We start from the raw sequence: 24,684 nt of genomic DNA, 5'->3' as shown, positions 1-24,684 counted from the left end.
TTAACATTACCATGAATTTTATATCAATACTAGGACCATAGGATTGAATATTAGCCTTCCCTACTCAAAACCTCTTGTTTCTTTGATTTTTTTTTTTTGCGTTTGGAGCATCTTTGTGATACAATTTTTGAGAAAATGCTAGGGAGCGATTTTTTTTGCGGAAGCGCGCTTCAGGAGTGGATGTCGGAGGGGGGACACTCCCACAGAACCCTGAATGGGTCAACACAAGTCTTGTGCGAGTCAATGCGGGTAAGAGGGTCTTATGTGTAGGCTCTATGAGAGTGAATCGCTTTGGCATATGATTCGTCAAGACCCGCGAGCCTTGAAGTGTCTTATAAGGGTCATGCTTTACTGAGATGAATCAATGCCTAGTTTAGGGTACGTGCATGTGTCCACGCACAAATTCTCCACTTATATCAACCAACAGAGTGTGACAGAGTGATTTGTAGAAAAGCAAAGGAAAACTACATACGCATATGGACTCTATGATGTTATAGAGATTTAGTTCCCTCAACCACAGTCGTAAGTTTCTAATAGGAAAAATCATATTTTGAAGCGAACAAATTTCTTTCTACAGATTAATTACTCCAGAAGACTTGGAATATAAAGATATCCATGAGGATACAAATATTATATATTAAATATGTGAATAAGAATCATTATACAATGAGAGTGAGAGGCTTGCTTATATACCAAGCAGGTGTCTCTTCATGGAGAGTCATGTCTCATTTAGACATGACTCTTCAACCTAATTACTAATTAACTAATAATTATATATGGTTATTATCATTTACATTATTTTACATTATTTCCTATATATTTATTCATAACATTGCCTTCCTCCTCAAAAAGCTTTGTCCTCAAAGCTTGTTAATGAAAAAGGCTTGATCTCTTTTTCGGCTTTGAATGTCTTTCTGTCTCGGAACTGTCATCTTTGTCGATACATGTTGATATGATCTTCTAAGTGACAAAAAAAATTGTCGCACTAAGAAGGGATCAAACCATCCTAGATTAATCTTCTGTGTAATATTCTAATGACTGGAATTTTGTAATTACTTGCCATCATAGGACTGGATTGAGATTACATCACTATTCTCTGGAACATCAGTTTGTTGTTTCTGGTCTGAATGGTCCTGATGCGTAGCATGGTTGAGTTGTCTACTCTCATGATTCGGATGTCGATAGGGCACTTTTTGGTTTGACATTCCCTTATTAAGAGTTCGGAAATTTTTTGATTTACTTCAGGGGACGATGTTGTTGAGTTCGTTACACAACCTTCACTTGGGATGTTAATCATCTGAACTGCAACATTTAAGTGTGTTGTTTCTTCCACTGACTTGTCTTCTTGAGTTGTCATAGTCACTAGGTATCCGTTCCCTTATTTTCAACTTGGACTGTTACGACTGGAGATTTCGACACTTTTTCTTGAGTGAATTGTTCTAACTTGTCTTTTAATGCTTTCTTATCATCCTTAAGTTTCTTAATTTGAGTGAGTAGACTTTGATTATAGTATCTCAGACGTAAAAGTTCTTTGATTTCTGATTTATCAACCTTATTTTCAGTGTTTTGAATTTTAAGCTTTTCATCTTTTAGATTTCTGATTTGTTCTAATAATTTTTTATTAACATTCTTTAAACACAAGGTTTCCTCTTCTTGTTCTGATAAGTGCTTCTTGAGTTCTTTCTTTGTGACCTTAGTCTACTTCGCTTGTGTCAGTAATTTTTTGACGTGGTCCTTGAGACGAGAAATTTCATCGTCTTTTTCCATTATTTCTTTGTAATGCATATCCACAAGATTTTTATGTTCATGTTCTAACGCTTCCTTGTTTTGCTGAAGTTTGGCTATTTTGTCATTCTCTTGATCTTTTAGCTGCACTTTCTCGGTACACTGGATTACATCATTTTGTGGGAGTGATGATGGACGTTCAACTTGGAATAGGGATTCCATTTTCTTTCTCTCCTTATTAAAATCAGCATGTTGTCGCTCAAGTATTGTCATTAATTGTTCTATATCGCTTGCGAATGATTGTTTTTGTTCATTACTTAGAGATTCCATATTTTTTTTCTTTTTCTTTTAACTTTGTGTGGAATATATATATATATATATATATATATATATATATAATTTAATTATATAATTCAATTAATTATATGATTATAAAACTATATAATTATAATATATAACTTCTATGGTTAAAAACTTAAAACTATATAATAATTTTAATCATATAATGAACTATATAGCTTATATATAGCAGTGAAAAAAAATGAAGTCGTGAGTCAACTAAAAAAAACAGTGGAACGAATGTTGGACAGGCGTGACGATTTGTGGAAGAGGCAACCGACAGAACACACAATTAAATATGGTGGTAGAGTGTGTCGAAAAAAAATCGACAGCGGGGGAACAGCGGGGAAGAACGACAGACTGGAAAAAATGTGTCGGTTGGAGGTGGGAAATCAATGAGAAGGTGGCAGTGGCGATGGTTTCTGAACGCAGATGAGGTTGACCGAGTGGATCTAGTTGGGAGGTTAGTCAGCGAAGAGCGGTGGTGGGGGCATCGAGGAGTGGTGGATGACTGTGAGGAAGGCGGCAGATGACCAGCGATGGACAGAACCTGTGACTCAGGTCTTTTGACAGTGACGGCGGTTGTCAATAGCGTTGTCGACGGCCATGGGTTTTTTTTTTTTTTTTTTTTTTTTCTTTTGTTGCAGCAGTGCAACCGGGGTAGTGGCGACAAGTGGTGGAGCAGGGCAGATGTAATAGGTCGGGGGCCAAGAGACAACAACGAGGTGTGTTGCATTGTTGTGACAACAGCCGGTGGTACAAACGACGGACAAAGGAGTTGTCGAAATGGGCAGGGAGCACAATAGGGGCGTAGGTCAACAAGCGGGATGGTGGCGTTGAGCAGCGGCAAGGGAAACGGTTGATGCGTGTGGGACGAGAGCGGCCAAAACGAAGAAGGCGACTAGGAATGAAACGATGGAAGTGAGGTTTGCAACAACGACCAAATAATAATTTTGAAGTGGAGGCTTATTTGTAGCACTACATTGAGGTGGGAAGGGACTCACGGCGACTTGTGGCAGAATGCGGACATGCAGCTAGTAGCGGTGTCTGTAATGGCGGTTTGCGGTTTGATGGAATCATCCAAGCGGCAACAACATCAAGGTTACGCTACCTACTGCGACTTCCACTGTTGTTGGTACCTACGATTTTGATTTTGATTTTTTTTTTAAATTACTCTTTTTTTTCTGCCTTTTTTTTAAACTTGTATGTATGTATATGTATTTTTTTATATAACTCTTTTTTAATTTTTTTTTTATAATTTAATTATATGATTATAAAACTATATAATTATAATATATAACTTATATGGTTCAGTCGAGCCCCCTAAAGGGTCCTTATCAGTCGAGTCCCCTGTCGGGTCCTTGCACTAGGAAGCGCAAGCCCCTCCGGGTCCTTACCCTCAGCGGACAAGCGGGTCAACCTGATGGCGGCATTGCATATCAACGTAAGCATCATTCAAGCCTATCCCATCAATTCCGAATCAAATCAATAGGTCACACATGAACGTATCAGAACCAACCATGCATGTCTCTCTCGTGGCTATTTCTAGTTGTAGCAGCAGGTAGTGAAAAGAAAGATATTGTTCCGTAGCGATAAGGGTAAGCGGAGGTAGGTCAATGTTCCGTATCGCTCTAAGCTTGTCTCAGCTCTTTCCCCAGGCGGGTAGGTGGGATTGGTACAGCTGAGATTGAACTGATTGGCCTGTACAGGTGGTATACGGGCGGTAACACGGGTTTGAACATCCTGTGCCTTGCTGTGCCATGTCCTGTTATAGTATTGATCGAAAGGTAGGACTGGGCTTAAGGGTAACATGGGGTAATAAGAACTATATATAACTTATATATAGCAGTGAAAAAAAAATGAAGTCGTGAGTCAACTAAAAAAACAGTGGAACGAATGTTGGACGGGTGTGACAGTTTGTGGAAGAGGCAACCGACAAAACATGCAATTAGATATGGTGGCAGAGTGTGTCAAAAAAAAAATCAACAGCGAGGGAACAGTGGGGAAGAATGACAGACTGGAAAAAATGTGTCGGGACTCGGTTGGAGGCAGAAAATCAATGAGAAGGTGGCGGTGGCGATGGTTTCTGAACGCAGATGAGGTTGAAAAAGTGGATGCGATTGGGAGGTTAGTCAGCGAAGAGCGGTGGCAGGGGTAGCGAGGAGGTTGGACGACTGTGAGGAAGGCGGCAGATGACCAGCGATGGACGGAACCTGTGGCTTAGGTCTTTTGATAGTGACGGCGGTTGTCAACAGCGTTGTTGGCGGCCATGAGTTTTGTTTTTATTTTATTTTATTTTGTTGCAGCAGTGCAACCGGGGTAGTGGCGACAAGTGGTGGAACAGGAACGATGCTATAGGTCGGGGGCCAAGAGACAACAATGAGGTGTGTTGCACTATTGTGACAACAGTCGGTGGTACAAATAATGGAAAACGAAGTTGTTGAAATGGACAGGGAGCACGGTAGGGACGTAGGTCAACAAGCGGGATGCCGGCATCGAGCAGCGGTAAGGGAAACAGTTGATGCGTGTGGGACATGAGCGGCCACAACGAAGAAGGCGATTGGGAATGAAACAATGGAAGTGAGGTTTGCAACAACGACCGAATAATAATTTTGAAGTGGAGGCTTATTTGTAGCACTACACTGAGGCGGGAAGGGACTCACGGCGACCTGTGGCAAAATGCGGACAAGCGGCCGGTAGCGGTGGCTACAATGGCGGTTTGCGGTTTGATGGAATCGTCCAAGCGGCAACAACATCAAGGTTACACTACATACTATGACTTCCACTGCTGTTGGTACCTACAATTTTGATTTTGATTTTTTTTTTTAAATTACTCTTTTTTTCTGCCTTTTTTTTTAACTTGTATGTATGTATATGTACTTTTTTATATAACCTTTTATTTTATTTTATTTTTTTTATTTAATTATATAATTGAATTAATTATATGATTATAAAACCATATAGTTATAATATATAGCTTATATGGTTAAAACTGTATAATAATTTTAATCATATAATGAACGATATATAACTTATATATAGCAATGAAAAAAAATAAGTCGTGAGTCAACTAAAAAATAGTGGAACGAATGTTGGACGGGCGTGACGGTTTGTGGAAGAGGCAACTGACAGAACACGGGATTAGATATGGTGGCAGAGTGTGTTGAAAAAAAATCGACAACGGGGAAACAGTCGGGAAGAACGACAGATTGGAAAAAATGTGTCTGTTGGAGGCGGGAAATCAATGAGAAGGTGGCGGTGGCGATGGTTTCTGAACGCAGATGAGGTTGACCGAGTGGATGTGGTTAGGAGGTTAGTCAGTGAAGAGTGGTGGTGGGGGCAGCGAGGAGTGGTGTACGACTGTGAGGAAGGCAGCAGATGACCAACGATGGATGAAACCTGCGACTCCGGTCTTTCGACAGTGACGATAGTTGTCAACAGCACTGTCAGCGGTTGTGGGTTTTGTTTTTATTTTATTTTCTTTTGTTGCAGCAGTGCAACCGGGGTAGTGGCAACAAGTGGTGGAGCAAGGTGGATGTTATAGGTCAGGGGCCAAGAGACAACAACGAGGTGTGTTGTGTTGTTGTGACAGCAGTTGGTGGTTCAAATGACGGACAACGGAGTTGCCAAAATGGACAGGGAGCACGGTAGGGACATAGGTCAACAAGCGGGATGGTGGCGTCGAGCAACGGCAAGGGAAATGGTTGATGCATGTGGGACGAGAGCAACCACAACGAAGAAGGTGACTGGGAACGAAATGATGGAAGTGAGGTTTGCAACAACAACCGAAAAATAATTTTGAAGTGGAGACTTATTTGTAGCACTACACTGAGGCGGGAAGCGACTCACGGCGACCTATGGCAGAATGCGGACAGGCGGCCAGTAGCGGTGGCTGCAATGGCGGTTTGCAAGTTGATGGAATCATCCAAGTGGAAACAACATCAAGGTTACGCTACATACTGCGACTTCCACTGCTGTTGGTACCTACGATTTTGATTTTGATTTTTTTTTTTCCCTTTTTTTTTACTTGTATGTATGTATATGTATTTTTTTATATAACCTTTTTTATAATTTTTTATTTTTTATTTTTTACAACTACAGAATGGAGAAGCTCCTTGTAGCAAATGCTTGATTGAGGACAACAAGGTTGTCGGGAGGTTGATGGCCAAAGACCTAGTGATCAGCCAACGTGGCTCTGATACCAAATGAAGTGAACAAAGTTCCTTCTACAGATTAATTACTCCAAAAGACTTAGAATATAAAGATATCCATGAGGATACAAATATTCTGGATTTAAGACCTCTGTGATTTATTTCTTCTGACTTAGTTACCGGAGAATCCACAGTAAGAACCATTTTCTGCCAACGTTTCAAATCCCAACTGGGATCCATCATCAAGACCACTTGAATGCTTGATAGAAGAAGAGCTAATTTGAGAGATTAAATGTTAATGAGGAGAGTAAATTAAGATGAATGTCGGCTCTCTTTTTTGAATAATAATTTTTGATTAATTATGGATGAGATGTCAGCTATTTTATTTATTTATTAATTTTTTTTTTTTGAGATACTTAATTGATTAATATAAATTTTTATTATGTTCATCATTATTAAAATTAATCTTAATTTTAATTAATCAATTATAATATTTTTAATAATTAGTTACTTTTTTAATTTAATATAATAATTATTATTAATACTAATTGTAAATATTATTAATAATAATAATAATTATTAACATAATAATTCATAATAATAATTAGTATTAATAATATTAATATTGATCATAATTAATATTACTAATAATAATAATTCTAGTATATTGTATTAATATTTAATATTTATTATATAATGTAGGTTAGTACAATTTTTATTATGATTATTATAAATTAGAATAATTATTAATATATTTTTTAATAATTAGCTAAGTCACAAGACACGTCCTCCAAGGTCCCGTGTCCCGTATTTTACGTGTCGGACACGAAAACGGTCCTAAAACGTGTCGAAAACGTTTTTCATTGTGTCCTGTAAAATGTAGAACGTATTCGCCAGTTTTCGTCATGTCCTGCATCTGGAAAACGCGTATTCCGTTGATAGAAAACGTTGCCTGCATAAGCTGCAATATTTTTTGAAACAAACAAATAATTTTTGAGTGGGGCAGCTTAATGATCAAGTCTAGGCCCTAGTATTGATATATTATTCATGGTAATGTTAAATTTTTAAAGTAAAAGTGACATTCTCCTTAATCTTCATTTTTATCCTTTTACTTAAATTTTTAACATTACCATGAAATGACTCAAGATGTTTGAGAGTGGTTCCGGCCTCATTGGATTTCATATGGAGAAAGTAGAATTTTAGATTTCATTCAAAATGCAGCAGACTTATCAGTTTTTTAGGATTTCAGGATTGGGAGATTGTAATGTTTCCAGGTGACACCACCTGCCCGGGCTACCCCTGCCACCAGTAGAGGACGTGGTCTACCTCCTATAGCTCCTACTTCTAGTTCTTCAGCTTCTAGAGCATAGCAAACTCCACTGCCAACTCCACCAGCACCAACATCTACATCTAGAGGGAAAGGGAAAGCTGTGGCATTTTCTCGCAAGAGGGGCAGAGGAAATCAATAGGATTAGACTTTAGTTATTTTCTTATATGCTTGTAAGTTGCATTCTAATTTCTAAATAGTAAATTTTGATTCTATTTATTTTTTTAAAGTGAACTATGAACTTTGAGAAGTAATTATATTTTAATTTGATTAGATAAGCTGCAACCTACAATTTAATATGGATAAAAAACTATATTTCGGTATATATATATATATATATATATATATATATATATATATATATATATAAAACGTGTCCCCCGTGTCCTGTTTCCAGGTCGATGCGTTTTGTATTGAATACTCGTATTTATGTGTCCTCTGTGTCTCGTGTCCTCGTGTCATGTGACTTAGATAATTAGTTACTTTTAATTTAATATAATTTAATAAATTGTAAATATTATTATTATTAATAATAATTATTATTATTAATATTATAAATAATAATAATAATTAGTATTAATAATATTAATCCTGGAATATTGTATTAATATTTAATATTTATTATATATAATATATGTTCGTACAATTTTTATTATGACGTTATAAAATAGAATTATTATTAATATATTTTGCTATTTTATGAATAGTATTATTAGTGTATTATTATTGTAATGTATTTAATATTAAAATTATTTAAATTGTATTGATATTAATAATAGTTATTATTATATTGAAATTGATATTATAATATTAAAAATCGTAGTTAATAATTAACAATAAATAAATAATTAGTGTTAATGATTGATAATTAATATCAAGACATAGTAATTAATATTGATAATTAAGATAGTAAATTATTTATTTATTTTTTATTAGTTAATAGATTTTAATTAATACTTAATTAGCTCTTCTTCTATCAAGCATTCAAGTGGCCCTGATGATGGATCCCGGTTGGGATTTGAAACGTTGGCAGAAAATGGTTCTTACTGTGGATTCTCCGGTAACTAAGTCAGAAGATACAAATATTGTATATTAAATATGTGAATAAGAATCATTATACAATGAGAGTGAGACGCTTGCTTATATACCAAGCAGGTGCCTCTTCATGGATATTCATGTCTCATTTAGACATGACTCTTCAACCTAATTACTAATTAACTAATAATTATATATGGTTATTATCATTTACATTATTTTACATTATTTCCTATATATTTATTCATAACAGATTTATACAAAAAGTATTAAATACTCTGATTTCAATATTACCATGATGGCTTTCTTAAGTTCATATATACTTCTTATCCATTCTGAACAAGAAGAACACCCATTGAACGTTCATTGGTCTATTTTAATGAAAATTAACATTTTCAACTGTAACTTCTGTAACTGATGGGTACCACAATACTTTTGATCTAGGTTAAAGCAAGTGCCCATATTCGATGAAGATAACATACCATCATCTTGTCAATCAATTGATTAAATTAATTTTGCAGTTGCTCTTCAATTAACCACTTGCAGGTTCAAGGTAGTTTGTAAAATACCCAAGTATATACAATCAAATACATAATTAAAGCCTTAGTTAATTTTATATGAATCAATAAGTAGACAACTCTTGCGAAACTCACAACTATTTATTGATCCATCCATTCAATGTTATACAAAGGAATCCCATTGTCAATTGTAATCATCACTTTCATATCGTTGCACTAAGAGAAGTGACATGCACTCTACAGTCTAGGTGGAAGAGATGTGTCACATGTGCAACATGCATTAGTTTAAATGGAATAAAATTGGACATCTGACCTCTAATGTCAAAATGGAATAGCATTTGACATCCAATCTTTAATCTCAAAGCATAAACGCATCTTAAAGAAATAAATTAGGAAAAACAACTTAAAAATAAATAAATGAATTAACAAACATATATCCATCTTAACCCTGGATCTTGTAAGCATTAAGAGATTTCCCCAGAGGCATTTTATGTTGATTTGGGGTAGCATCAGATGTGCTCTAGCCATGAAAATTGGTGGAGAGGCTAAAGCACATGGGATCTCCAAGACCCAAAAATGGTTTGGGTAGATTCTAACCAGTTTGGGAGATATTAAAATAATTAATATTTTTAATGGAGTTGACTTAGGAAAAATAAAATATTAATGGGTATTAATATAAAACTGGGTTAGAAAGTTCCAAAAGTCATGGATCAAGCCAAATCTAATCTTAGCCGTTGATTAGAGATTTAATCTCGGTCATTGAAGGACCAACAGGAAAAGTATAAGAAGAGGCTTGAGGGTCAATCAGAGAACACACTGAGGGAGACCAGTCAGTTCGATTTCTGGAGTGGGGTCAGCTGAGAAATTTGAACTAGACGTCTGGATTGCAACAAGAGGTAGCGGGTACGAAACAGAGAGGCAGGAACAGCACTAGAAGATCAGCATAGAAGTTAGAGAGGCAGACGCAGAGGCAGTAGAACTGCGCAGTCACTGGAGGGTCTGTGTGGGTGATGCAGAGAGGCCCAATGATAATGCAGAGAGGCAGAAGCTAACGCAGAGGGTCTGGGAGCTGCGAGGAGGCCAGCAAGCTTGATGCTGAGTCTTAGAGAAGTGTTAGAGAGTTTATCTCTGTTGGGTAAGCCAGTTTGGCACCCAATGTTGAAGTTTCTAAGTCTAGCAGTTAGAAATATTTCATGTACTTTCTGATTTACTCCTTCCTACTTGTTCTGATTAATTAACAATTTATTTACCATGCAAATACTGAAAATAAATACAAGTACATGCTCAGCACATTACAGATCATCAACTGAAGGAAACAAAAACAAGCACACAAGTGACACCGTTGTTTTTGGACTAATGTCCCCGGAAAAACCCAATGCAAGAAAACCAGTGCAACTATTTGAGGGCTTGATTTATTAAGCAGTTTCAAAATACAATCTGGGTGCCAAATCCGGCTCACCCAACAGAGAAAAATCTCGGCAGTAGTACCTCTCAATTCGAAAGCAGATATTCCAACTGAAACCCCAAATAAACACTCCGACAACTCCATAGCTCCAATCTGCCCCACGAAACCCCAACGTCAGCCTCTAGGGACTGCGTCAGCCTCTCTCTGGCCCAACGTTTGCCCAGCGTCACTCTGGCTTGGCCTGCGTCAGCCTCTGGAGGCACTGCGTCAACCCTCTGGCCCTCTGTGTCACCCACGTTGGCCCTCTGAGGCATTGCGTAGCTCCTGGCTGCCTCTGCGTGAGACCTTGCTGGCTCTGTGTGAACCCCTGGTTAGTTTTGCATCCCTCTCTCGGCTACTGCGCTGATTCTCCCGGTGCTATCTCTGCCTCTTTACTTCTGTATTCACTGTCCCTCAACTGCAACTCTGATCACTCTCTCAACTTTCTCAGCAAACCCGGCCCCAAAAAGTCGAAATCTTGATCTCTTGGTGTGTTCTCCAAGTGACCCTCAAGCCTCCTCTTATACTTTTCTCGTTGACAATTCAACTGCCGAGATTAAGTCCCTAATCAACGACTAAGATTAAATCTGTCTTGATCCATGACTTTTGGAGCATTCTAACACAGTTTTATATTAATTCACATTAATATTTTAATTTCCCTAAGTTTAGACTTAGGGACTCCATTAAAAATATTAATTATTTTAATATCTCCCAAACTATTTAGAATCTGCCCAAACCCTTTCTGGGTATTGGAGATCTCATGTGCCTTAGCCTCTCCACCAATTTTCGTTACTAGAGTACATCCAATGCTACCCCAAATCAACACCCAGTTGTACTAAAGAATAGTTGATTAATAAAATCCTCCTCAGCTGCACCAATTTTCCCTCATTGGGTTTTTCCAGGGACATTTGTCCAAAAATATCTGTGTTGATGTGTCTGATTCTTGTGCATGTATTTGTTTTTGTATTATGGTGTGATATCTATAGTAGAATTTATTTTAATGTTTATTGAAGGGTTTTCATAAATAACTTATTGGAAAATAAGTAGGTAAAATAAACCAGTTGTTGTAGTGATAGAATTTTCACATTTTAATGCCTCATTGTGCTTAATAGATCTAGGCTTAAGATGGATCTATACTAGTTATATAATATTTTTATCCTTTACGGACTACACGTTTTGTCCATTTTCTTATAATTCATGATGGCTCCTTGTAACAATAGTCAAGTCCATTACAGGTGGTACCAAAGCTAGTTTGAGACATGCTGACCTAATTTGTTGCTAGTAGCAGCGAGCTTCCATGCACCTTGCTCTAGTACCCACTCCATAGTTCACCATTCCACACACCTTGCTCCATACACTCCACAGTCATTATGCACACTTCCTTCCCATATACACAGACAATTATAGAAACTCACCACAAAAAAGACAATATCAGGCATGTAACTATAACCAATCTATGATTATTCAACTGTAAGTACCTTTTCCATAAAAATGACTAACAACAAAGCTAAAATCTAGAACATGTTAATCGGCTAATGGAATTTTTAAATCCAAAGAAGGGGTAACGACTCGACGTAATTAGCTAAAGTATGGTACTATAAAATATGTTTGATGTAAAGCAGCATTGAAAGCTAGATTGGGTCTAATCACTAAGATAAGAATTATGTCAGGTTTGCCATACCTTTGAATATGGAATATATTTTGGAACAGTAAAGATGCAAGACTTATGCAACTCGGCAAGCACAAGATCCATTGCAATTGGAACCTATAAGAAACAAAGCACCATAAGATCATCATGATAAACTTATCATTATCATAAAATCTAAAAGAAAAATTCTTTCTAGAGAACACTAATTCATTCTATGTACACCCTTGTTATATGTGATGAATTATAGTTGTGTAAAAGTATACCGCAAAACAATAGTGTCCATGAATCATAACTTTAACCTATGGCAACTCCCATAACCATCAAGCTTTACATTGTTCTAAACAATCGTAAAAGAAACATGAAATATAGCATATTTATAGGAAATGAACTTTTTCGTGGCATTTTAATAACTCTGTTTATTAATTATATAAATTACCTTAGGTGATTGGGAGCACATTTTGTTCTCCCCCTCACCCAGGTTCAATTCCAAGGGACATATTTGGCCCCTTGTGATAAGGAACAAACATTATATAAATTATGAAATAAGATGGAATTAATGAGATAATTAGATAAAACATTAAACGCCCAAGATGGGGTGATAGGGAGGGCACAGTGTGAGAATTTCATTGTAGTGATTGATTTATTTCTCCTACTTATTTACAATAATAAGTTATTCACCAATGCTTCAATAAATATCTAAATAAATTCAGCTGTAGACTTCACAAATTAAGAAATGAAAATTAAACAGGCAAGGGAAACACTAGCATATAAACAATCACATTGACACACTTGTTTTTGGATAATCATCCCTGGAAAAACCCAATGTGGAAAATCAGTGAAACAGATTTGAAAGTAAATTTCTGAATACAATCTGGATGCCCCAGAGAAAAAATGGCAATCCACACAGAGAAGATAACTAATAGATACATAGTGAGAATTTTCTCACATTGAATCTAGAGATTCTACACTGGCCCCAGCTCCTGGATGACCCACTGCGCAATCTCTGCATGAGCCTACGCAGTCATTGTGTGGCTTCTGCGTGGAGACTCCCTCTTACTGCATCACCCTAGCTGCTGCTGGTTCTGCTACTGAGAAATCGAGATTCCTCCTACCAATTACCCACAGTTATTCATAGCACTGATCCTTGCTATCCCCTAGCAATTCTGTGTCAACCTTCTCCAGTTGTTGCGTTGTCCCTCCTTCGCACTACGCTGGCTCTTTGATCCTTCACTGTCTTCTCTGAAGTATATTCACTAGAACTAGAAATCACTTCCTTCCAGTTCTGCCTTTGATTCTCACTACTTGATCACTTGTTCGAATTCCTTAGCAAACCCTGCCCTAGGAAAATCGAACTAACTCATGAACCCTCTCTGTGTCTACAAATGAACCCCAAGCCTCCTTCTTATACTTTTCTCGTTGAGACTTCAATGGCCGAGATGAAGTCTCTAATCAACGACTAAGATTAAATCTTGACTTGATTTGCCTTCTAGATTACTCTCACCCATATTTTGATTAATACCCATTAATACTTTAATTTTCCTAAGTTTAGACTTAGGAACCTCATTAAAAATATTAATTATTTTAATAAAATTCAATCCATGTGTAATTTCACCAAACGGTTTCTGGGTTCTTTAGAACTCATGTGCCTTAGCCTCTCTACCAATTTTTATGGCTAGAGCCAAGGTTGCACGAAACGGGGAAACGGGTACGAGTTTCCGAAACGGGAAGCGATACGAAACGCGACCTCCCCAAATTTTGGAAACGGAGAAACGCAAATATATATATATATATATATATATATATATATATATTAAGACATTTAAGAAATATGTGCAATCATAAAGCATATATGATACATTCTAATTTATTACATTATGATAAAATTGTCAATTGTCAATGCATAAACTATAAGTATCTAAATTTACATCACATTTATTCATGAATAATCACATAATGAAAATAGAAATATCCAAAATCAGCCACGAGAAATTTCTAATTTTTTGTCTCGTGCTTGATTGGGAGTCTCCTCCTACATAGTCGAATGACCTTAGTGCTCTTGATTAAATACAAGTTTCATACCCTAGTACCCTACATTCTCTTGATTATTGGGAGTCTCCCCTGCATAGAGGGCTTTGTTCTCTCGATTAAATACAAGTTCCATACCCTAGTACATGATAAAATCCAATGGAAACATTGCAATCCCCCAATCCTGAAATCCTGAAAAACGGATAACTCTGCTGGATTTTGAGTGAGATTTAAAATTCTACTTTCTCCATATGAAATCCAATGAGGGCGAAACCACTCTCAAACATCCTGAGTCATTTCATGGTAATGTTAAAAATTTAAGTAAAAGGATGAAAATGAAAAATAAAGGAAAATATCACTTTTACTTTAATAATTTAACATTACCATGAACTGCATATCAACACTAGGGCAAAAGTTCACTTTTATAACTTTAGACAGGCATCTGGAAGCAACTAGAAGTCACTAGGCTAACGTAAGAATAGATTAGAAAACAAATAAAAAAATAAAAATAAAAATAAAACACAAGTAAATGCTGAAACGTGGGTCGTATGGCCTTGAAACGCGTTTCAGGCCGTACTGGCCACGTTTTAGTTTCGTGAAACGTGGCAGTACGGCCTGAAACGCGTTTCAGGGCCGTACCAAACGCGTTTCAGCGTTTCGTACTCGTTTCTGTACGGAAACGCCCTCCTATCCCACGTTTCCTGCAACATAGGCTAGAGCACATCCGATGCTACTAAAAACTAACGCTCCCTCTTAGCGAGGAAAGTGCTCTAGCAACAATGTCCAACTGCATGTTGTTTTGTTTTTGAAGCATCTCCTTTTCCGCACTGTTGCTGCCACCAACACTGTGTTGTTGCTTCTACTATACTGCTACCCATGACACTGTCACTGCTAGTGTTGCATCTGTACTACAACTCCCTCTCAAATGCTACATCACGCTATTGAAAGGGATTTTCCATCATACCCATCTGCTCCCAAAATTGAACAAACTTTGTTCTTCCTAGAGCCTTGGTGAGTACATCTACTACCTAATTTCCTATGGGAGTATACTCCAACTGTACCGCCCCACGCTGAACACTGTCCCTGATAAAATGACACTGAATATCAATGTGTTTGGAGCGATCATGAAACACTGGATTTTCAGAGAGCTTGATACAACTCTGATTATCACAAAAGATTTTTGTTGCTTCCATCCTTTTCCCGAATAGATTTACACACAGTTTCCTGAGCCATATAGCTTCACATGTTGCTTTGCTAGCTGCCATATACTCAGCAGCTCAGTGCTACAGATTTATGCTTCTTTCTACACCAGGAGGTCATCCAAGATCCAATACTGAAGCAAATACCCAGTGGTACTTTTCCTATCCACTGAACTTCCTGCCCAATCTGCATCAGTGAATCCACTTAATTTGATATCATCAACCTTAGTGTATCTTAATCCAAAATTGACTATTCCTCGCACATACCTAAGAATGTGCTTTGCTGTTGCCTAGTGCACCCTTTTTTATTCCACCATGAACTGACTAAGGGTGTTGATAGCATAACATATGTTTGGCTTGGTGTTGACCAGATACATAAGCGACCCGATGAGCTGTCTGTATAAGGTGGGGTCCACTTCCTTATCTCCGGAAGCATCTATGGCGCAGCCATAGGTCGACAATCCTGCATTTTGAATCTTTTCAGAATTTCTTACGCATATCTACCTTGGCCAAGGAAGATCTCACCATCTTGCTGCCAAACTTCCAATCCCAAAAAGTAGTGCATTAGCCCCAAATCCTTCATGTCAATTATGTTTCCAGGTTCTTCTTGCAATCCTCTATGAATCTAGATGATCCTGTCAAAAATAGATCATCCACATATAACACCAGAATTAACGGTTCACCTTCTACCAAAAGACAATAAAGATTGGGATCAACATCGCTCTTGATGAATCCCAACTGCTGAAAGTGGCTGTCAATTCGACCATACCAAGCTCTGGGTTCTTGTTTCAACCCATACAAGGCTTTCTTCAATCTACACACATGAGTTCTCTTATCATGTGTTTTGAAACCTTCTGGCTGTTCAATATATACCTATTCTTCTATCACCCCATTCAAGAATGTTGTCTTGACATCCATTTGGCGAATCTTCGATCCCATATGTGCTGCAAGGGATATAATAGATCTGATAGAGGTATACCAAGCTACTGGGGCAAAGGTCTCTTCATAGCCTATTCCTTCCTTCTGAACATATCCTTTTGCTATGAACCTAGCCTTATACTTGTCTATGCTGCCATCTGCAACATACTTGATCTTGCACGTCCATCTCGAACCCACAACTGATCTATTCTTTTGTCTTGGTAAGATTTCCCAGACATCATTTGTCATAATGCAACTGTACTCTTATACCATGGCATCCACCCATACCTGGTGCTGTACAACTTCACGAATACTAGAAGGTTCTTCGACCTGAGCTACCAATGCTTGGTACCTGTCAAGTTGTCTACGCTGCCTTTTCTCGGCTCTAGGAGCTCCAATGAATTCCTCTGCGTCCCTCAGAGTCTGTCGTACCTCTCGGCTAGTTCTTCCACTAGTGGTGGGAGGTTCCATTTGCTCCTCTTCCTGTTGTTGCACCTACTGCGACACTCTTGGCTCCTCTTCTCTTGAGGAGATGTTAGTACTGGTTACAGTGCTTGAACCAAATACCTGTCTTCCTGCTAAATCTGACCCCTGTTGTTGAACCAAAGGAACATCCTCAGCTTGTTCTTCAAAAGGCATCTCTCGAGATTTCCTGAAAGCTCCGTCTTCCATGAACTTTACATCTCACCTCACTACAATCTTCCTACTGCTCGGAATGTAGATTCGGTACGCCTTTGAAGTCTCACTATAACCCACGAGATATCCAACTTCGGTAGTCTGCTCTCACTTGCTCCGCTTCTCTTCTGGATTATGACAATAGGCCACACCTCCGAATATCCTGAGGTGACTCACTTCTGGCTTCTTTTCCATGAAAACACCCTCTGGCATCTTCTTTCCTAAAGCCCTGTGAGGAGTGCCCTAAAATACCTCAAGGTGGAAAGAGGAAATGTCAAAGCATTGGAAGTTTGGCTAAGATAATTAAAGAAACATGCCAAAAGTCTCAACAAGAAGACTGAAGAGTCAGAGAAAATCATCAACAATCTTAAAGTACAGATAGAAGAGGCCAAAAAAATTGAAGAACCACTCAAAAGGGAACTAGAAGAAAGTACCAAGACAAAGGAAGACTTAGAAGTAGAGATAGTCTCTTTGCGAAAAGAAGCACAAAAAAGCAACGTCCAGCAGAACTTTGCGAACACCTCCAAAGTGTTGGATGAAACCTAACAGTCAAAGGCCATGCAATGATAAATTTGGATTAGGTTACAAACCCTCTCATGTTGAATAGGGCTCAAGCTCCATGAAAACAGGAAAAGAAGCAGAGCATAAAAGTTGTGGAAGTGTCATCAAGGGTTCCATCAAGAAGGAAAATTACATGCCTTCAAAAGAAAAAAAAAAAGAAAAAAAAAGCAAAATAAGCAACCTGCAGTAAAGACGACCCAAGATGACGCTTACAAAAGAGCTGCACCACTGAGAAGATTGCCTTTATCCAGGTATTCTAGCATATTTTTTCGTTATTGTTATTCATAGCTGACTTTGGGCACATGGCTAGGGATTGCAGAGCTTATGACAGGAATGACTATCAAAGTCATTATCCCAGAAGCAAGTTTGCAGGAACACAAGGCAGATACCTAGGTGCACTATCATTCAGGTAGCATGTAGAATGCTTCAAATGCCACAACTATGGACATATGGCTCATGACTACAAAAGCATGATGAAGCCTTCCATGAGACAAAAGACCAATTTCAACAACAAGAATGTTTGGAGAAGAAAACAAGAACAAGAAGAAAAGAAAAATGAAGAAATCCTAGAGGCCATGCTTTCAGGAATTGAAAAGACACAAGACCATGATGAATCTATAGGTGGAGAAGAAATCAAGATTCTCATGTATCATTCTAAACGACTGAGCTTGACGAATCCCTATTTTGAAGAGGGGGAGTCTATGCAGCAATAGGTGCACATTTGAAGATTTATCCTTTGATAGGTTGGTAGATGGAAGTAGTCACTTCAGTGGAGTAGTAATATTGGCAGGCAAAGTCATTGACAAAATTGCAAAAGGACTTGTTGTCGTTAATGCATATTCATAGGCAGAATTGTCATGGCAAGTCATAAGAAGCATATCATGCCAAGGAGAGAAAATCAATCAAAGTGAGTCAGAGAATTTTGCAGGAAGACAAAGGAAGATATTTCGTCAAGGGGAGTAACCCTTTGCCATAGATGTCAAAAGGGGGAGAGAAATCAGAAAAAGAAGATAAGAGTTAGGGAACCAGTGATGATAGGGGAGTATGTGTTGCCATCAATGACAAAGGGAGAGATTGTTGAATGATGTTGTTATTGATGCCAACATCGGTTCTTGAATGCTCTTAATATTTGTCTAGATTGCATTAGTGGGAAGCTCCACTTGGCAAGAAGTCCCAAAAGATAGCTAGATCTTGTGGTGTAACCTATATTTGATGAAGTCTTTGAATAAGAAAATTAGTAAAGTTGCAAATGACACTATCATAAGATGTTTCTCCTCATCGTGTCGATTTAAACGATATATGGCATAGCTTGTGGTTCATCCTAGTGTAAGAGATATGCTCGATCAAAGATATAATCACCATTTTTGTTGGTCAAAGTCCCCAAAATGAGATGATGTGGTGTTGATTCGGGGTAGCATCGGATGTGCTCTAGCCATTCAAATTGGTGGAGAGGCTAAGGCACATGAAATCTCCAATACCCAGAAATGGTTTGGGCAGATTCTAAATAGTTTGGGAAATATTAAAATAATTAATATTTTTAATGGAGTCCCTAAGTCTAAACTTAGGGAAAATAAAATATTAATGTGAATTAATATAAAGCTGTGTTAGAAGGGTCCAAAAGTCGTGGATCAAGACAGATCTAATCTTAGCTGTTGATTAGGGACTTAATCTCGGTCGTTGATTTGTCAACGAGAAAAGTATAAGAGGAGGCTTGAGGGTCACTTGGAGAACGCACCAAGTTGATCAAGATTTCGACTTTATGGGGCTGGGTTTGCTGAGAAAGTTGAGAGAGTGATCAGAGTTGCAACTGAGGGGCAGTGAATACAAAAGCAGAAAGGTAGAGATAGCACGAGGAGGATCAACGCAATAGCCGAAGAGAGGGACGCAGAATCAGCAAAGGTTCACGTAGAGCCAACCAGGGCTCACGCAGAGGCATCCAGGAGCTGCGCAATCCCTCAGAGGGCCAGTGTGGGTGACGTAGAGGGCCAGAGGACTGACACAGTGCCTCCAGAGGTTGACGCAAACCAAGCCAGAGTGACGTTGGGCTAACGCTTGCCCAAAAAGAGCTGACGCAATCCCTAGAGGCTGACGCTGGGGTTTCGTGGGGCAGATTGGAGCTATGGAGCTGCCGGAGTGTTTATTCGGGGTTTCAGCCGAAATATCTGTCTCCGACTGAGAGCTACTAGTGCCAAGATTTTTCTCTGTTGGGTGAGCCAGATTTGGCACCCAGTTTATATTCTGAAACTGCTTAATAAATCAAACCCTCAGATCGCTGCACCGATTTTCCCACATTGGGTTTTTCTAGGGACATTAGTCCAAAAACAATGGTGTCACTTGCGTGCTTGCTTCTGTTTCCTTCCGTTGATGATCTGCAATGTGTTGAGCATGTACTTGTATTTATTTTCAGTATTTACATGGTAAATAACTTGTTAATTAATCAAAACAAGTAGGAAGAAATAAATCAGAAAGTACATGAAGGGTTTCTAACAGTTAGACTTAGAAACTTCAACATGTGGCAGCTCATCTAGAACACCAAGCTCAACATTAAACATAAAAGATATATATTTTATTAATAATGAATGAACTGATGCTTTATAGAGTGAGAGGCCCAGGCTTAAATACAACCCTACATGCCTCTTGGTGAATGGGCATGATCTTTGATCATGCCCTATGCCCTAATTAAACTAATAGTTTACAGAATAATTAATTTTTATATAACATTGCCCTCCTCCCAAAAAGATGATTTGTCCTTAAGCATACGTAACGACGGATGTTGTTGACGAAACGCTTCAGTCTCCCAAGAAGCTTCTTCTTCTGGTAAGTCCTTCTACTTGATCAAGTATTCTTTGATTACTCGTGATTGCAACTTCCTTTACCTGCTAGATATGATACCTTTTGGCTCTAGAATAACCCTTCTTTCGTCATCTAAAGTCGGAAGTGTTGTCTGTGTTGATTGATGTTCACCAAGTGTTGATTTGGGGTAGCATTGAATGTGCTCTAGCCACGAAATATGGTGGAGAGGCTGGTGCACATGAGATCTCCAATACCTAGAAAGGGTTTGGGAAGATTCCACACAGTTCAGGAGATATTAAAATTATTAATATTTAAAATGGAGTCCTTAAGTCTAAACTTAGGGAAAATAAAATATTAATGTGTATTAATATGAAACTGTGTTAGGATGGTCCAAAAGACATGGATCAAGCCAGATCTAATCTTAGCCATTGATTAGGGACTTAATCTTGGCCGTTGATATGTCAACTGGAAAAGTATAAGAGGAGACTTGAGGGTCACTTGGAGAGTACACCAGAGTGATCAGTCATTCTATTCTCTAGAGCAAGGTTTGCTAAGAGAGATAGAATCAGTGATCGGGAATTGCAGTTGAGGGGCATTGAGTACTGAGAGATAGAGACGCAGAGATAGTGCCGGGAGAGCAACGCAATAGTCGGGGAGAGTAACACAGAGCCAACTAGGGCTCACGCAAGGCCACGTAGAGGCAGCCGGGAGCTGCGTAGAGCCTCAGAGAGGCCAGCGTTGCTGACGCAGAGGGCCAGAGGGTTGACGCAGGGCCTCCTAAGGCTGATGTAGACCCATCCGGGGTGACGCAGGGCCAACGCTGGGCAGAGAGGGGCTGACACAGTCCAGAGAGAGGCTGACGCTGGGGTTTCTGGGGCAGATTGGTGCTGAGTAGCTGCCAGAAGGATTATCCGGGGTTTCAGCTAAGAGATTTGTTAGAAACTGAGAGGTATTACTACCAAGGAAATTCTCTGTTGGGTAGGCCAATTTTGGCACCCAGATTGTACTCTGATATTGCTTAATAAGAAAACCCTCAGATAGCTGCACCAGTTTTCCCACATTGGATTTTTCCGGAGACATTGGTCCAAAAATAATGGTTTCATATGGTGTGATTATTTCTGTTTCCTTTAGTTGTTGATCTGTAATACGTTAAGCATGCACTAGTGTTTATTTTCAGTATTTACATTGTAAATAACTTGTTAAGTAAAATAACAAGTAGGTAGGAATAAATCAGGTAAAGTGCATGGAGGGTTTCTAAGTTCTAACTAAGTAAACTTACAAATTTCAACATGGTATTAGAGCGTGATTGCAGATTACAGGAGGACTAAGGACATCAGCCGAGCGGAGAAATAGCAGCAGAAAACAATTGTCCCGAGGTGATAGAAGTTGTTTCTAGCAGAGCAACAACAAGGGAAGGGTGACGCAGTGCCTGCGTCATGAAGGGTGAGCCGAGAAGAGGCAGCACAGAGGCTAAGTAAGGCAAAGGGAGCCTCACGCAGGGCCACATAGTAGCTAGGAGGGTTGACGCAGTTGGCTGAGGAGGCTGGGTTGTTGATGCCGGGATTGCGCAGAGCTTAGGAGCTCTCACCTTCAGGTTGTCGGGGTTTAGAAGGCTGTGAGAATATTGCAAAGTGGAGTTGGTGAGGCATTGTAGTCAGAACCATAGTTTTAAAAAACGGTCGTTTCGAAACGAAAATGGCCGAGTTGGTCCGTTTCATTGCCCTCCGGAGTGACTCGGTACAAAAAACGGCTCGGTTGGCCGAGTTAGCCATGACTTGGCCGAGTCATTGAATGACTTGGCTGAGTCATGGCTGACTTGGCCAACTCGGCCGTTTCCCGTACTGACTCGGCCGAGTCACAAACAGTGGCCCGTAACCCACTAAAACAACGATTTAACATTATTTTAATGAAATTTTAAGGGGTTTGCTGATTGGTTTGGACTTCAAGGTGTTTTATGAATTAGCTAAATGTTATTTGGGGTCCATTTCCCCCTCCCAAACCCTATTTAACACACTCAAATGCTCTCTACTATTGATATGCTATTCAAATTTCATGGTAATATTAAATTCTTAAAGTAAAAGTGACATTCTCCTTAATCTTCATTTTCATCCTTTTACTTAAATTTTTAACATTACCATGAAATGACTCAGGATGTTTGAGAGTGGTTTCGGCCTCATTGGATTTCATATGGAGAAAGTAGAATTTTAGATTTCATTCAAAATCCAACAGACTTATCACTTTTTTAGGATTTCAGGATTGGAGGATTGCAATGTTTCCATTGAATTTTGTCATGTATTAGGGTATGGAACTCATATTTAATCAAGAGCACCAATCCCTCTATGTACCTTGATGTTAGTGACATTGATTGTCGAACTCCTCTGGGATTCGCTCCCAAACCAGGAGCTTCTAAAAATGTCACTCCCGCTCCCGTTTTCGCTCCTGCTCCCAAGTAACACAAAGAAGAGAAACCGTTTGGATCAAAAACGGTTAAATGATCTAGTTTATGTCCAATACAACCTCCGGCTCAAACGAAACCATTTGCTAAACAAAAGACCTGATTCAGATCCCATTGTGTTGGAAGACATTGATCCAACATCAGATTGGGTAGTGGAGAGTCGTCCAGCGGAGTTTGATCCTGATGAGGATCTTGATTTAGATTTAGATATCGAGACATCAGTTGAACTTGAACATGCTATTCAGTTGAATGCAGATCCCAATCCACAGCCTCAGTCTCACAGCCAGCAAGGACTCCAGTTGTAGGTGCTTCCTCTGCTCAGCCACGACAGAAGCGCAGCCGCATATCTACTCTATCTCAGCTTGCATCCGCTGCAATTGCACAGCCTGCTAGTGGTACCACTTCTACAGCTGCAGTTGGAGATGATGATGATGATGAGGAGCCATGGGGCCCCCTGTCTGACTCTGATGATGATCCAGAGATTGATCGACATGATCTTGGCTCCTCTGGCAGTAGCTACTAGCCAGTAGCTATAGTACTAGTACTGGAGTCTGGTCACAGTTTACTTTTGTTGTAGAGGCCATTTCTAGCCTCCTTGGTTATGTATTTTTTGTTTTGAGTCTTTGATCATGTATGACAGTTGACTATGTATTGCCATTGGGTACCATTTTGATATAATGGATTGGTTCATGAGCCTACTTTGATCATATGTTGTCTTCCATCTATATTATAATGCTGTGTGTTTGGAAACATGAATGAAAATCTTTAAAATTATGTTTAAAATCTTTAAAATTATGTTTTTTTTATAAAAAAAATAAATATTTAATGTATTTTTTACAACAACCGAGTCATTGAAATTGAGCCGGCTGAGTCATTACCGTTTCGGAGTCGGAGTCGGATTCGATCCTCGGTCGAGTCGGAGTCGGAGTCGGAGTTTTAAAACTATGGTCAGAACAATACCTGACAGAGCAAGGCCAAGAGGAGATGCTATCGAGGATTTCTAGTCGAGGAACCCGGATCAGTGGTGCGGTTGCACAAGACGATCAGAGTAGGGGGCATCTCGATAGCAGAAGAAGGATTTCCAGGAGGGAAATCAGGACTCAGAGGGAGTCCAGAAGTGAACTTCTAGACGGGAAGTAGAGACTCAAAGGAGTCAAACCTAAGTTGCAGGAAACGTGGGCAAAGGGTCCGTTTCCGTATGGAAACGAAACAGAAATGGGGAAACTCGTACGGTACAACCCAGAAACACGTTTCCGTCTGTATTGGCCCATTTCTCGAGGAGGAAACGTGGACAGTACGGCCAGAAACGCGTTTTCAGGTCGTACGTCGAAGTTTCCTCTTGTAACTTGACTTTTTCTTGTATTTTATTTTTTATTTTTTCGCTTCTAGTTTTTTATTGGGCAACTCAAATATCCTATAGATGCTTCTAGATGTCTCTCAAGTTATAAAAAAAGGAGATTTTTGAGTAGGGCAGCGGAATGTTCAAGCCTATGGCCCTAGTGTTGATATGTAGTTCATGGTAATGTTAAATTCTTAAAGTAAAAGTGATATTCTCCTTTATTTTTCATTTTCATCCTTTTACATAAATTTTTAACATTACCATGAAATGACTCAAAATGTTTGAGAGTGGTTTCGCCCTCATTGGATTTCATATGGAGAAAGTAGAATTTTAGATCTCACTCAAAATCCAGCAGACTTATCTGTTTTTCAGGATTTCAAGATTGGGGCGATTGCAATGTTTCCATTGGATTTTATCATGTACTAGGGTATGGAACTTGTATTTAATCAAGAGAACCAAGCCCTCTATGCAGGGGAGACTCCCAATAATCAATAGCATGTAGGGTACTAGGGTATGAAACTTGTATTTAATC

At 38.8% G+C, this 24,684-nt stretch overlaps 1 protein-coding gene across 4 annotated transcripts in view; it reads right to left on the bottom strand.

The window, feature by feature from the left end:
- LOC149172872 (mRNA export factor GLE1-like) overlaps positions 1 to 24,684 on the bottom strand; it is a 404,516-nt gene that overhangs the window by 6,397 nt on the left and 373,435 nt on the right. For 3 of the 4 annotated variants that reach the window (XM_089424451.1, XM_089424450.1, XM_089424448.1), the window contains one exon: positions 12,221 to 12,304. The exons of the other annotated variant lie outside the window; for it this stretch is intronic. In XM_089424451.1, the coding sequence (XP_089280577.1) occupies positions 12,221 to 12,304 (84 nt within the window). The remainder of the gene's footprint in view (positions 1 to 12,220; positions 12,305 to 24,684) is intronic. 4 annotated transcript variants of the gene reach the window in all.

The sequence above is a fragment of the Pinus tabuliformis genome, chromosome 4_2, assembly GCF_031772625.1.
Source record: "Pinus tabuliformis cultivar Carrire ecotype Pingquan chromosome 4_2, CPIR1, whole genome shotgun sequence".
Classification (NCBI taxonomy): domain Eukaryota; kingdom Viridiplantae; phylum Streptophyta; class Pinopsida; order Pinales; family Pinaceae; genus Pinus; species Pinus tabuliformis.
The sequence above is the reverse complement of the archived record's forward strand: the minus strand, read 5'-3'. Positions and strand labels throughout refer to the sequence as shown.